Below are 13,863 nucleotides of genomic sequence, written 5' to 3'. Positions count from 1 at the left end.
TACTTGGAGGATCCCTGAGGGATGTCCTGGCTTGGGGCTCGAGATCTTTTCGGTAGTGGATTCTACGTCTACACCAGTCACTTCCCTCACATATTTTGTTGGCCTCGTTGGGAGATTGCGGACCACAAGACCCTACAACACTCTTGGTCACTGGACCTTTGTTGACCTCTTTCTACTCCAGTACTTCCCAAATCCATCTCCTTAATTGCTGATCAGCAGAAGCAGCCACGGGTCCAGTTCCCCTTCAGAGCATTTGCAGGAGGCAAAGAGACGGACAGACCGAAAAGCATCCCATTTCCCCTGCTCTCCTTCTCCGAGACTGACTTGTTTCAAGCTTCTGGACATTTCTTCTTTCTCCCTTGTGCCTGCTCGACCCCTCTTACAACACTAAGGTAAACCCAGCCAGCTTCCGGGTTCAGCCCACACAGGCCCCACTCGCTGGCGAAGTGGAATCATTAAAGAAGTCTTCTAGGCAATTCAAGCAAAACATTTCAGAGAGGTTTTTGGCCTGAAACACACACCTAATTCCCTTCATACCCGCCCCCCCCCGCCCGTGTTCCCCGCCTTTTGCGAGTGCAGAACAGACTTCTCGTGGCTATAACTGAGTATCCCGACATTGGACGTTCATATATTTGGAGAAGAATAGTTACCATTCATCCCCGACTGCTGCGTTTAAGTACATTTAGCTGAGCTTTCATTTGCATTCCTTCTGCGAGTTACCCTGAATTTAGTGGCCGTTCCTTCAACTTAAAGCAGAAGTATCCAAACGCGCCAGGGGTTTCTGAGTCAAGGGTTGGACGGTGGATGGAGTGGTCAAGGGGATCGCACAGGCTGCGTTAACAGTAGCAGCAGGCTCACAGCAGTAAACTTGAAAACTGCTTCGGTTGTTCACGGGCTCGAGAAAGTCAAGGGAGGCATGTAGCTTTCCTCATCCCTATCATTTTAGCTTTTTTTTTTTTTTTTTTTGCAACCTCAGAATTTGCCGACACTCTTTCATTTATTTTTCAATTAAAATGCAAATCGTTCGCTTTCAAACACAGCCCCCTCCCCCAAATATATATTATTGCAGAGCTGCGAGGGGGGTGTCGCAACCACGTGTTACACGTTCTACCCCTAGAGTGTACTCTTAGTCGGACATAGCAAAGTCCGACTTTATTAGGTCGTGGGCAGAAAAGCGTGCTGGTCCTGGGGATTCCCTAAGGGAAAGTCCGGACTCTCTAGGGCGTCTGTAAGCCGTGTGCAGGACGGCCCGGACCAGAAACGGGCCTCCCTGGTCAGCATCAGGATCTGTTCTTCCGAGACTCTGCCCCTAAGGTGGTAAAAGTTCTGCGGGTGCAGGGCCATCTCTCCCCGCAAGTGACAGGAGCAGCCCACCCCCCATCCCCTCAAGACGCCCCTGGCTCTTCCCGCTCCTAGCTGGAGACAGACCGAGCAGATTGATGACAACAATCAAAGGCAGGCAGGAGGCACCCACCTTCCTTCAGCGCAGCGCAGTGTGTATCTGGAATACAACTGCCCCACGCGGGATTCAGGCACCCATGGTTCACCCCCGAGATCGAGGTATACAGACCCCAGAATTGTTATTGTCACAAGAAAAAAATGCTGCTATTTTAATTCCTCGATGTGAATGATAAATAAAAGCAAACGATGGAGACGCCTTGCGCCCAGCTTTGCAACTATTTACCAATGTCAGTTAAGCCAGAGTTGGCTGGATGGAGTTGAATGTCTCTCTCATATTTCTCTGTCTCTTTACTTCACTTCTCCCCATATCAGATACTAAATTTACAAAAGGAGAATATCCAATTCTTTCTCGGGTCACAATATTTACATGAAATAAAGGGGGGATCGTTTTTGGAAACTGGAATCTTTGGGATCACTGGCCTCCTCCCCTCCCCCCCATTCCTACCTAGTCGAGAATGCGGTGTACAGGGGGAATGTGAGGAGGTCGCTGGTGGCCCAGGAGCGGGGTTCAGGAGGTAGATTTTGTGCCACTGTCAAGTCTGTGACGTAGGGAAAAGTTTCGTTTGTAACGAAGCGAGAGGCAGAGGGGCCCCAGCAACTCCGCCCGGCTGGGCTCCCCACCTCCTCTTTCCGCAGTCTTTTGGCCAAAATGGCTGGGCGCTGGGGTTTAGACCCATAGCCTAGCAGAGCATCCTCCCTCATAGGAAAATGCAAATGGTCCCTGCATGAACTCTTTTCTTGCCCGACTCAGCATAATTCACGTGGAGGCAGGAATTCACCTTCCTTCCGGTCAGAGTCTAATGTCTGAGAAGTGATTGATTTAACCCAGTCTCAAAGTTAATGCAGGAGGCTGGAAAGGGAAGAGGGGGACCAAATAAAAACAAAATTACTTTTATCTCAGAAAAGACTGATAAAAGTGGCAAAGGGTAAACAAAGACATAAAAAAAAAAACACCTCAAGCTCTAGCTGACACCTTAAAAAGACCAAAGCTTTAGAAATGAGGGTATCAAAGCAGAATAAGTCCTCCTGGCTTTTGGTACTTGGACCCGTATGAGTGCTTTGGCACTCGCAGTCAAACTCCATCAGGATGGTGCCGCTCAGACTTTATTCTTGAGCGATTTATTTCTAAGAATTAAGTTTGGACTTAATGATCTCATCCAAATTGCTCTAGTGAGTACCCCTCACTGGTGTGTTACTTCAACATCCTGAAATCTCAAAACTGTGCAAAGGTCTTCTTCCTCACTTGCACAGCTCAACCCTGCTAGCAATTTCAAGATCCTTTTACAAGGAAGCAGGGATGGAAGATAGAAAGGGAATAAAGGAAATCACTCTCCAACTCCTAAATATTAGACATCCCATCACCACAGCCCAGAAACCTGGACATCTCCATCTCTCAAAACAACTCTGGTGTTGAGGGAAAAGGGCCAGAGTTTTGGAGACGGTTTTCAAAAACTTATAGTATAATGGGGGGAGAGGGGTACCCAGATACTTCTTTATATAGATTTTCCTTTTGGCGGTTCTGCTCCAGTGTAAACTCAGAACAAATAACGACAATAATCAAAGGAGAGAAAAGTTAGGGGGAAGAAAGAAGAGTTCAGTCCTCTCAGGTCCAAACATCACCTGAAAAACAAATATATTCCCATTAAGCTGATTCTGTTCTCTGAGTATCGAGTAATCCTATAAATGATAGCATTGCGGAGAAACCTAGGAATGAAAAGTAACGAAGAACGAACAGAGAGAGAAAGAGGGAGGTGGCAAAAATGGAAGAGGACGATCCTTGGGCCTGCTAGGGGATTAAGGGCATCTATAGGCTTAAGGAGCAACAAATTAATTTACACAATTCTGGGAGAGCCCAGATGGCCTTTAATTAATCCCTTCAAAAGAAGGAGCTAGGCCGGGGCTGCGCCGGCTGCCCGCTCCATTAGCTCCATTTTACAAGGGACCAGACTGTTCGAGGTGAGGCGTCGCGAGCTGGTAGGCGAAAGGGGGGTGGATAGGGTGACGCGAGCAGGCGAGCGGGTAGGCGAGGGAAGAATATGAACTGCTTTTCCATAAAAGGTCTGGGTTTTCATTATTCTTCTCTTTAAAAAGTAATACCCTCTCCGTCTCTGCTCCCCCCTCCACTTTTCCATTTTATTTAACACAATTAATTGAGGCGTCCACTGGCCCCAAGGCGGAACCGCACCACTCGCCAGGCCCCGCCCCCTGACCCCACCCACAGAAGGGATGGATGAGGGAGGAGGCGGGAATCAAGCGGGCGCGGCCCTACGGCTCGCCCTCCTCAGCCAATCAGAGGGTGCGGCGCTCCGGAGTGGGCGTGCCCCAGAGGCGACGCGAGTCCCGAGACTGCGCGCAATTGGAGACAGTGGTTACGCCCCCGGCCTGCACCCCGCTCCTCAGCCCCGCCCCCCCGGCCGCCTCCGAGTGACGTCTCTCAAAGTTCTCATTTTGGACCCCCACTTCCCCCTCCTTTTCGTCCCCCAGCTAAAGAGGGGTAGGGAGTGATGCAAATGTTTTATTACCTTTGAGAGCTTCATCTGAACTGTCAGGCCCGGAGGGAGGACAGGAGAGAGAGGGAGTGGAAGAGCCGGAGAGGGTCAGCTTGGCCAGAGGACAGGACTTAGAAGAACGAAGCCTGTAAAGCCGCGAAGAAAATGCGAGAGAGGAGAGGCAAAGGCGGAGAGTGAGAAGAGAGGGTGCTGCGGGGGTGGGGCGGGGGTCGCCAGGCCCGTTGGCAGAAGTGGACAGACGAACGGAGCCGTAGCCGAAGCCATCAGACTTTTCACACTTAAGTCTTTTGTTTTTCTGTGTTTCTTTTCTTTCTTTTTTTTTTTCTCTCACCCTTTTTTCTTTTCAATATTGCAACTCTAGTGCCCCGTGGCCCAGAGGGGAAGGCGGGTTGGCGCGCCGAATCCGGGAACGGCGGGGATTGGTGGCACTGCCCTTTCTGGAGCCCCAGCCCGGGGCAGAGCCAGCGGAGGAAGCCCGCCCAGAGGCGAGATCCTCCTGCGGGCTGGATGCGCTCTCTCCCCGCGAGCAGCGAGCGCCGAGTGCGAATCAGCCTCGCGGCGAAAGAACAGGGCAGTCAAATAAGATTAGAGGAGTGCGTCCGGCGGAACCTGGAGTCTTTTGAACCACCCCAAAGAAAGCGAGCCAGTCCCCCTACTCCAACATCGAAGTGGAGATTCGGTGACTCTTAACTTTGTTGCAAACTCTGGGGCCGGCCTGGATTTTGCTTTGCTTATTTCTCCCGGGGAGAAGATGAGAAGTAGAGATCATTGAGAGGCGAGGAAAAGTAAAGAGAGAAGAGACCGAGACTGAGTCCACGACTCCAGGAGCGAAAGGACAAACTCGCCCGGACGCCCGCTGATCTCGGCGAGCCACCGCCTCTCCAGTGGCGTGTTTGGACATTTCTGCTGCGCAGCTTCGAGAGCAACTCTCGGCGGCGGCGTTCTCGGCCCAGTTGGCAGGTCGCCTCTGGGAGCGCGGAGCTACTCTTCGCTCGCGCCCTCGGCACTCTTCGCTCTCCTGAGCCCCACCGGGGCACCGGCCGGCGCCCTCGCTGAGTGGCTGCGGGCTCCGGCCTGGCCGTGGGATGTTAGCGGTGGGGGCGATGGAGGGCACCCGGCAGAGCGCGTTCCTGCTCAGCAGCCCTCCCCTGGCTGCCCTGCACAGCATGGCCGAAATGAAGACCCCTCTGTACCCCGCGGCGTACCCCCCATTGCCCGCTGGCCCCCCCTCTTCTTCCTCCTCCTCGTCCTCCTCTTCGTCGCCCTCTCCGCCTTTGGGTGCCCACAACCCAGGCAGCCTGAAGCCCCCGACCGCGGGGGGGCTCTCATCCCTGGGCAGCCCCCCACAGCAGCTCTCAGCCGCCACCCCCCACGGCATCAACGACATCCTGAGCCGGCCCTCCATGCCTGTGGCCTCAGGGGCCGCCCTGCCCTCCGCCTCGCCCTCGGGTTCCTCCTCCTCCTCCTCCTCGTCCACCTCCGCTTCCTCCGCTTCGGCAGCTGCAGCGGCTGCTGCAGCCGCCGCAGCCGCCGCCTCATCCCCAGCGGGGCTGCTGGCTGGCCTGCCCCGCTTCAGCAGCCTGAGTCCGCCGCCGCCGCCGCCTGGGCTCTACTTCAGCCCCAGCGCAGCGGCCGTGGCCGCGGTAGGTCGGTACCCCAAGCCGCTGGCCGAGCTGCCCGGCCGGACGCCCATTTTCTGGCCAGGAGTTATGCAGAGCCCACCCTGGAGGGACGCCCGCCTGGCCTGCACCCCTCGTGAGTACGATCGCCTGAGTCTAGTTGTGCGCGTTCTACCCGCTCTCGGGTCATGTCTTCTGATGTGCATGGGGATCCGTGCACCCTTTTGGCTCCCCAGTAGTTTGGCAGCGCCAGAATCTCACGATTTGGGCTCTGCCAGGGCATTCATTGAAGGACTCTGACTTCCCTGAGCTCCCTTCCAAGTACCCCCCCTTCCAAGTCTTGGGCACGCCTCGAGGAGCGGGTGTGCCTGAGTCCGTGTTGAAAACACGGTGCTAGGCATGTGTCTCACCCGAGGCGCCGGCTACTTTGGAACAGCCTGACTGCAACCTCAAGCCCTGCTTGGGTTTAAGAGGTGGGAAGCGCAGCAGAGGCTGTTGAGCTCCGGGCTACATCCCCTCTTTCCTGGCTCCCGCCTGTCTGCCAGGGCCCTACTCCAAATACGCCAGCCGAACTGGCCTCTCTGCGAACAGGCGGGGGACCACAGCGGCAACCCCTCCACGGCCCTGGCCGGAGTGCGTGTACTTGCATGTACAGCTCGGCCCAGGGTGTCCCTATGTAACCTCTTCGCCTTCGAGGAGCTCCCCCACCCCCACCCCAGTACAATCGGGCCGGGTGAGCTCATTGAAGACAGGTCCGCAGCAGCCGCAGTAGCGAGCTCAGTCACTTCGGGCCACTCCCCTCTGCTGGGCTCTCACTTTCCCACCTGCCTGGGCCCTGGGAAGGTAGGGTGGGGGTGGCGAAGGGCCGGGACATCTTGGGCCTGGGAATTTTGAGAGGCATCGTGGCCCTCAACATCCTAACGTGAAAATGAACCAGAGGCAGAATGAGGTGGCGGCAGGACTGGGGAATATACACATCCCACCAAGTTCTTGCTTGAAACCAACTAACTGTGTTGCCCCGAGATCAATCCAATCTTCTGGGTAGTTGGCCGAGGAGGCTCCTAGTCTTCCAGGTGTAGTTTGAGGCCCAGCCTAGGTTTTCCTCTTGCTCCGGTCTTTGCTCTTGACCCAGTCCCCCAAGTTTCCATTAAGTCTCCAGACCTCTTTCGTGTGGCTGAGCGGTAGTAACTAAGGGAAGTTGCGGGAGCCAAGTAGAGGCTCCCTTGGGAATGGAGGGCGGCCAGGCTGGTTCGGGTGTCGGGGAGACGCTATTGTATTCGTTTTGATGGCCGCGTAGGGACCGCCAACAAAGGCGGTACCCCCTCCCCCTCGGCCGCAGCGGCGTTTGGCTTGGGGGCGATTTAGCTCTCTTGTGTGCAAAAAACAAGGCGCCCTTTGTTGTGTGGGCACAGGTTAGGAAAGCGCTCAAGGAAAAAAAAAAAGAAAGAAAGAAACAAAACAAAACAAAATAAAACAAAACTAGTCATCCTCAAGCAAAGTCTCCGGGGCTGAGCGAGCACTGACTGGACTGGGAGGCTAGATGGGCCTTTATCCCGCATTCTTCAATTTACTGGGGCCTGGTGATTTCGGCTCCGGCAAACTTCAGCAATGCGCTCCCTCACTGTTTGACGTCTCTGTTCGGCAGGTTATTTACTGCTGCTCCAAACACACCCGGCTTTTTAAAACAGGTGGGCGTAAAAAGGCAAAGGGAGGCGCGCGGTGGGACTGGAAGCGCCACACACTTCTGACGTCTGCCGCGAAACAAGCTTTCCAAAAAAAACATCGTTTTGAGTTCTTCTCAGCGGAGCCGCTTGTAACCAATTGTTTTTCTCCTTCCCTTGTTTATCTGCTCTCGCAGATCAAGGATCCATTTTGCTGGACAAAGACGGGAAGAGAAAACACACGAGACCCACGTTTTCTGGCCAGCAGATCTTCGCTCTGGAGAAGACTTTCGAACAAACGAAATACTTGGCGGGGCCGGAGAGGGCTCGCTTGGCCTATTCGCTGGGGATGACGGAGAGTCAGGTCAAGGTGAGTAGTAGACCTTACAAACCTGGAGGGATGGTCTCCTAATCCCCAACTCGCGCGCACGCGCGGACACACACACAGACACACACACACACAAGCGCGCGTACACACCCCTCTAACAAACAGCCGCTTGGGGGGTGCGGATCTGAGGAGCCTGGGGAGAAGATGAAATCAGCGAAGTGGGTGGGAGTAGGGGTTACAAAGGCCCTGGGGTCTCCAGTCGGGCAAACTGTTGATGAACAAAAGGAATCAAGCCCCCGCCTTTGAAATTAGGTTAATCTAGATAGCAGCATGTGCTGGGGGAACTCGCCATTATTGGAGAATAAAAGCATGACCGAAATATCAGCCCTTAGAATAGATCACGCCAGTTAGATAGCTTCTATGTACTCTGTTTGTAAGGATATTCAAGCTTTTGTTTGTCAATTCAAGCTCTGCTAGTCATATAATTTTCTGATGTAGATCAGCCTTATATGCTACTATATTAACTTGCAGGTTAAAAAAAAAATCCACAGGATCCAACCATTTAGCAGGGGTGAATCTGCTTTTAGTTTAGCTGAGGACCATAACTTTGGAATAGTAATTTTCCAAATGAATTGACAAGATTATTATTGTATTATGAAAGAATTCTGTTTATCAACAGATGTATACTATTTTACTGTTTGTGACAACAATTTATAATTAAAATGTCACTTAGCTTATAATTGAGTTGTACAGTATATTTCCAGGGCATCAAATTTGAGAAATCATTTCCTGAAAAATAAAAGGATTGAACAAGTAGGTAAATTAAATCTAGTGGTTTCCTATATTTCCAGTATTCTCTTTTGTGTCCCTTCTTCAATTTATTATATTTGGTATTTTTGGAGGGGAAGGAGTATAAGTCTGTTTTCATTAGTAATCTTGTTGCTCCTTAAATTAAGTGGGAATAACTGTTAGCCACGTCTGCTGGTTAGAGTGTATTTCCCCTGGGGCAAGCATCATAAAATGCATTTCAGGAGTGATTTTGTACATGACCATTAGAATACCATCACAGTTAAAATTATTTTTGCAATGGTTGGTACAGAGCCTACCACAGTAATCTGGAAGTCTTCATTTGTCACCGTAAATATGTCTGTGTGGCTAGAAGTGAATTATTATAGCTGCATAAGGAAAATAAAAATCACTTTCTGAACAATTCTGATTCTCTAGATAAAATACATAACGGATGAGAAACATAAAAAGGGGATAATATCTTTGGGAAATTTGTTGCTTATTGCTGATGCTTTAGGTTAAAATATGTATATCAAACATGGTGTCAAACATCATGAATAGCTTAAAATATTTGTTATATAAAATGTCTTGGAGAAGAACAATATTAAAATGATATTTGTAAGACTAGGCATGGTAACAGTGGAAAATAATGTAATAAGCCAAATTTCACTTTAAAAAATAACTAATGAAAATTCAGCTTGATTTTTGGTTTGATGAAAAACAAACCATAGAGGAAGACTCACACACAAACTACTGGTTTTAGCTAACCTATTCAATATTTTCAAGCATTTATGTTTATTATTATTAGTGATTTGAGGTTTCTGTTTTAGCAAATCTTTTTTTTTTTTTTAACTTTACATGGTACATTACAAGTGTAAACGGGAAGGGGAGTGTTTACCTACCATATTTGTGTGGATTCAGACTCAAGATCCGAGAAACAGACAAATATCCAAAAATGAAAAGGAGAACAGAAGTAATTGGGGCAAATGCCGTGCTTTCTCCCACAAATCACACTAAAAAGCAAGCACACTTCAAGTTGTTTGCAAGTCTTAGTCTAAGAAAGTAAACAACAAATAAAATCACAAAGTCTTTATGAGGCAAACTTAGGAAGGTAAGAAGTTTTCTACTTCAAACTACAAAGTAGGAAAGCGGACTCATTTTTAGGGAAACTTTAAGTTTCCAAGTTTTTTCTCTTCGGAGACAGCTCACTGACAACGTCTATACACTTGTGTTACTATCGCTATGGCAACGGCGGTCACTCCGTTGGTGCCCGATGCTCGGAGGAAGCTGGGGCGTTGGAGACTGACTTTGACGGCCGGAACAAGGGAGGTCTCTTGAGGGAGGGTGGCAGGCCGTCAGGGGCCCGCCCGCTGGAGCGACCCGGGGATCTGGGGGAGGCAGCCTTGCCTGAATCCGCTCGCCTTCAATTCCTGTCCTCCCCACCACGGTTCCTCTCTCCTCCCCTCTCTTGCCCCCCAGGTCTGGTTCCAGAACCGCCGGACCAAGTGGAGGAAGAAGCACGCGGCCGAGATGGCCACGGCCAAGAAGAAGCAGGATTCGGAGACCGAGCGGCTCAAGGGCGCCTCGGAGAACGAGGAGGAAGACGACGACTACAACAAGCCTCTGGACCCCAACTCGGACGACGAGAAGATCACGCAGCTGCTGAAGAAGCACAAGTCGAGCGGCGGCGGCGGCGGCGGCCTCCTGCTGCACGCGTCGGAGAACGAGAGCTCGTCCTGAGCGCCCGCCGCCCCCCCCACCCCGGCCCCCGCCCCCGCCCCTGCTCCCACCGGCGCCTGCCAGGCCTCCGGCCTCCGCCCCGGGGACAGCGCGCGCCCCGCCTGCCCGCCCCTTGGGGCTCGGAGGACCCCGCCCCGCCCGTCGGGGCCCTTTGCTATTTTCTGAGATGTACATATCTATTTTTTTAACCTGGAAGTTGAGGGGGGGGCGGGGGAGAGCGAGAAAGAGAGAGAGAGAGACTCGGGGGTTGATCAGAAGGCAGAGAAGACGTCGAAAATCACTGCATAGATAAGGCCAACTGAAACTCGCGGCTGGGCCACTCTCGCAGCCCCGCTCGGTCCCCTAGACCCGTCCCCCCGGCGGGAGCTGCGGGAGTCCCCGCGCCGCCCCTTCCAGCCTGGGCCCCCAGCGGCCGGCCGGGGCGGGGCGCGGAGAGGTGTTCTTGAAGGCTGCACACCCGCCGCAGGGACCTCAGAGACTCGCGGGCGGGCGACCGCCACAGATGGGAGGAGAGAGGGAGGCTTCTCCCCCCACAAACTGCTGTGCCGACTAAAGCAACCTGTTGAAGGCTCTTTGTAAATAAATCGTGAGTCACACTGACTAGAAGTTACTTTATTGTGAATATTTAAAATGTAAAATGCTTTTTTGAATTTGGTATAAGAAGATGGCCCTCCTTCTTCCTTCACCCTGCCCTCTTTTAAAAGCTACTCAAACCCTACGTCTCCCTTTTATTTTGAACTTAATTTGAGAAGCGAGACAAGAATGTTCTCCACCCCCCACTCCTCTCCCGGTTTGGATTTGTTCAATCTCACTTTTCCCTTTGTCCCTCGTTGCTCGTCCCTGACCACCCCCTGGCTCGGCGCCCCGCTCCCGCCTCCAGGACTTGAAGTAGAAGATGTGGAACCAGGGAAGGCCTCAGATCCGCCTCTCCGTTCCTCTCTGAAATTGCACAGTCGTTTGTTGCTATTTATTAGTGATTTAAAGAAAGTATTGGGGAGGGAGGGGCTACAATAGCTTGTATTTAATTTAATTCCTTTCTGATAAAAATGCGTGTTAAAGTAGATGGTGGGAATTGTTACAACTGCTCTGGGTCAGAAACATAAAAATCCATTTAGTTGCTGTAATTGAATTTGAAGTGTTTTGTATCATAAGAATACTATAGACTATGTATATTGTTTTCTTTTTTAAGCTAATAATGGTGATATATTAGCATCTTTAACCTTTATTAATTTATATAAGGAATTCGGTTTGTAAAAAGAGACCCCCCCCCTTTGCAAGACCAGTTAAATGTAATGCACTTTCTGTTTCCAAGGATAAATCAAATTAAAAAACAGTTTGAAGACGTTTGTTGCCTTGAATGGAAGGGTACAGATCATTTGATCTCACCAGAGATCTCAAAAGTCAAAATCACAAAATTATTATATTGGTTCCTTGGGTAGAATAGCTGCTGTTTATTTATTTGCTTATTTATTTGAGCGGGGTCACAACTCTCCTTCTCTTGGATTAGGAAGATAAAAGAAATGTAGCCCCACTCGTGGGGCTTCTTGAAGAGACTTGTTTAACGGGCGGCTTCTGATGTCTGTGTTGTCTAATTTTTTCCTGATCGCTTTTTCCTTCTGGAAGAAGTCCCCGGAGGGGACTCATTTCCATATATCCAAGATAGCTCCTTGGAGGAGCCCTATCTCCTGTAGCTGGGAGGAGGCAGAGGAGCTTGCTGGCGCAGCAGCACTGCTGGTTTGATGCTAACATTTATCCACGCCTTGCAGCTTGTAAGAATGTAGAAGTTGTTGGAAAGACAGGGATCTTGATTTTGCTAACCATTACAATAAAGGATGAATTTAAAGAATGCTTCTTCTAACTGATGTGAAAGTCTTTAGGGTTATGGAATCGATGTCAAAGCTTCTGCAGCTAAATTTGCAGGGGGAAAAAAAAGAGGAATCCTACCTAGGGAGAGGGCTGTATCACTGTCTTGGGATCTTTTTGTTTTCAGACACTCAGTTATAGGCTCGGTGAAATATAGTTATCCCCTTAGTGTTTCAGGTTAATGAGCTTGTGTTCAAAGAGAGAAAAATCAATAGAATTCAGTAGATTCTTCAGGCTAGCGTTAGGTAAAGAAAGTGTGGGTCTGTTTTGTTCCCTTGAAAATAAAATAAAATAAAATAAAATAACTGTGAAAACTAGGAATGAGATTGCCTGAAGGAAATTCTTATAGATTATATTCCTGATGGCATGATGTTATAGAAAGAAAGGATGCAAATCTGCTCTATTTCTTTCCTCTGGTTTGTCTGGGATGTTCCCAATAAGTTTTAAACTTCTGAATTTCTGCATTGTTAGCAAGACTGTGGTGTGTATCCTATAGAGAGGCAGCTATTTCAAAAGAGGTTTTGCTGTGCTGGGGTGGTGTAATTTGAATCTTAGCTGTAAATAATAAGAATTTCCTTCCTTCCTTCCCTCCTTCCCCTCTTCCTCCTTTCCTTCCTTTCTTCCTCCATCCCTTCCTTCCTTCTTCCCTTCCTTCCTTTCTTTCTCCCTCTCTCTCTCCTCTCTCTCTTTTTATGAAAGAGCCTGGGAAGGGGTGTTGTGGAAAGTCTATTACCATAAACTGCACTTTATTATTTGTTAAATTGCAACAAATCCAAGTGTCTTATCCACTTTGTTACTACTTTTTAAACTTTTTTTGCCTTGAAAAGCCAAGCAACTTTTTACTTATTCCTTCTTCCTAAGAAAACAAAAATTCACAAGATAATTACAAATGCTATTCTTGGAATTTAATAATAACAACTCTTATTGTTGTTGTTAGTAGTAAGAGTAATATAGTAGTATCAATCATAGAAACGTGGAACCAAGACTGAAGCTTTTTCTCAAGAAGCAAATAAGGTTACAGTATTTATTCCAAATTAGAAATGTGGAAAGACCTCTTCTAATTCCTTTAGGAAGCATTCTCTCTGAGCACTTCACCTTTACGTTGAGAGCATCTGAGAAATGCGAGTTGGTGACCTGGCCTCTGCCCTACAGGCAATTATATGGAAGGCAGACAGGGTCTTCCTGCTTATAGTAAAGTGCTCTGAGTTGTGTAGGCAGCAGCCAGAGTTGTGCTCTGGGGCCATGCTGCACTGGTATTCGTTCCCTTTTTTCGGTTGACTGCAGCAGTGACTTGATTTTTCCAGTTAATTTACTTCCACCCAGGATTCCAGCTGGCCACCAGTTGCAACTGGCCCCATAAAACTGGGAATGAAGGATAAGTGGATGGGGGGGGAGGACGACACTTGACTTAGGTGTTCCTTTATACTGGTTGGTTTGAACTGGTTCTGTGTAGGTGCAACAAGAATCTTTTTAAAGAGTTAGCATGGTGGGGAAGCTGAGGAAACAGCTCAAGTAAGGCAGAGTAAGAATCATTTTCCATTCTGGCTCAAAATTTTTATGACATTAACCAGCCATAAACATCCGATTAAGGCTGCCACCCAGTCATTACGGCTAAAGAGGTCATGATTTAAAAACAAAGTAACAGGAGTGACCTGATGAACTACTTTTATTTTAAAATGTTCCTACTTTTATTGAGATATAATTGCTATATAACATTGTATCCATTTAAGGTATAATATAATAATTTGATATATTTATATATTGTGAAATGATCACCATAATAAGTCTAATTAACATCCATTACCTCACATAGTTACAATTTTCTTCCTTGTGATAAAAACTTTTAAGATCTGGGGCGCCTCGGTGGCTCAGTTGGTTAAGCGACTGTCTTCAGC

The 13,863-nt window shown here is 49.3% G+C and overlaps 1 protein-coding gene across 1 annotated transcript; it reads left to right on the top strand.

The window, feature by feature from the left end:
- Window positions 1–5,056: 5,056 nt before the first annotated feature.
- On the top strand, window positions 5,057–10,105 carry NKX6-1 (NK6 homeobox 1; the record flags this gene model as incomplete). Its single annotated transcript, XM_080797636.1, has 3 exons — window positions 5,057–5,726; window positions 7,449–7,621; window positions 9,845–10,105. The coding sequence occupies 3 exons, from the start codon at window positions 5,057–5,059 to the stop codon at window positions 10,103–10,105; spliced, it is 1,104 nt and encodes a 367-aa protein (XP_080653762.1).
- Window positions 10,106–13,863: the final 3,758 nt, after the last annotated feature.

The sequence above is a fragment of the Martes martes genome (genome assembly GCF_963455335.1).
Source record: "Martes martes genome assembly, chromosome: 2".
Classification (NCBI taxonomy): domain Eukaryota; kingdom Metazoa; phylum Chordata; class Mammalia; order Carnivora; family Mustelidae; genus Martes; species Martes martes.
This window is presented reverse-complemented; position numbering and strand designations above follow the sequence as displayed.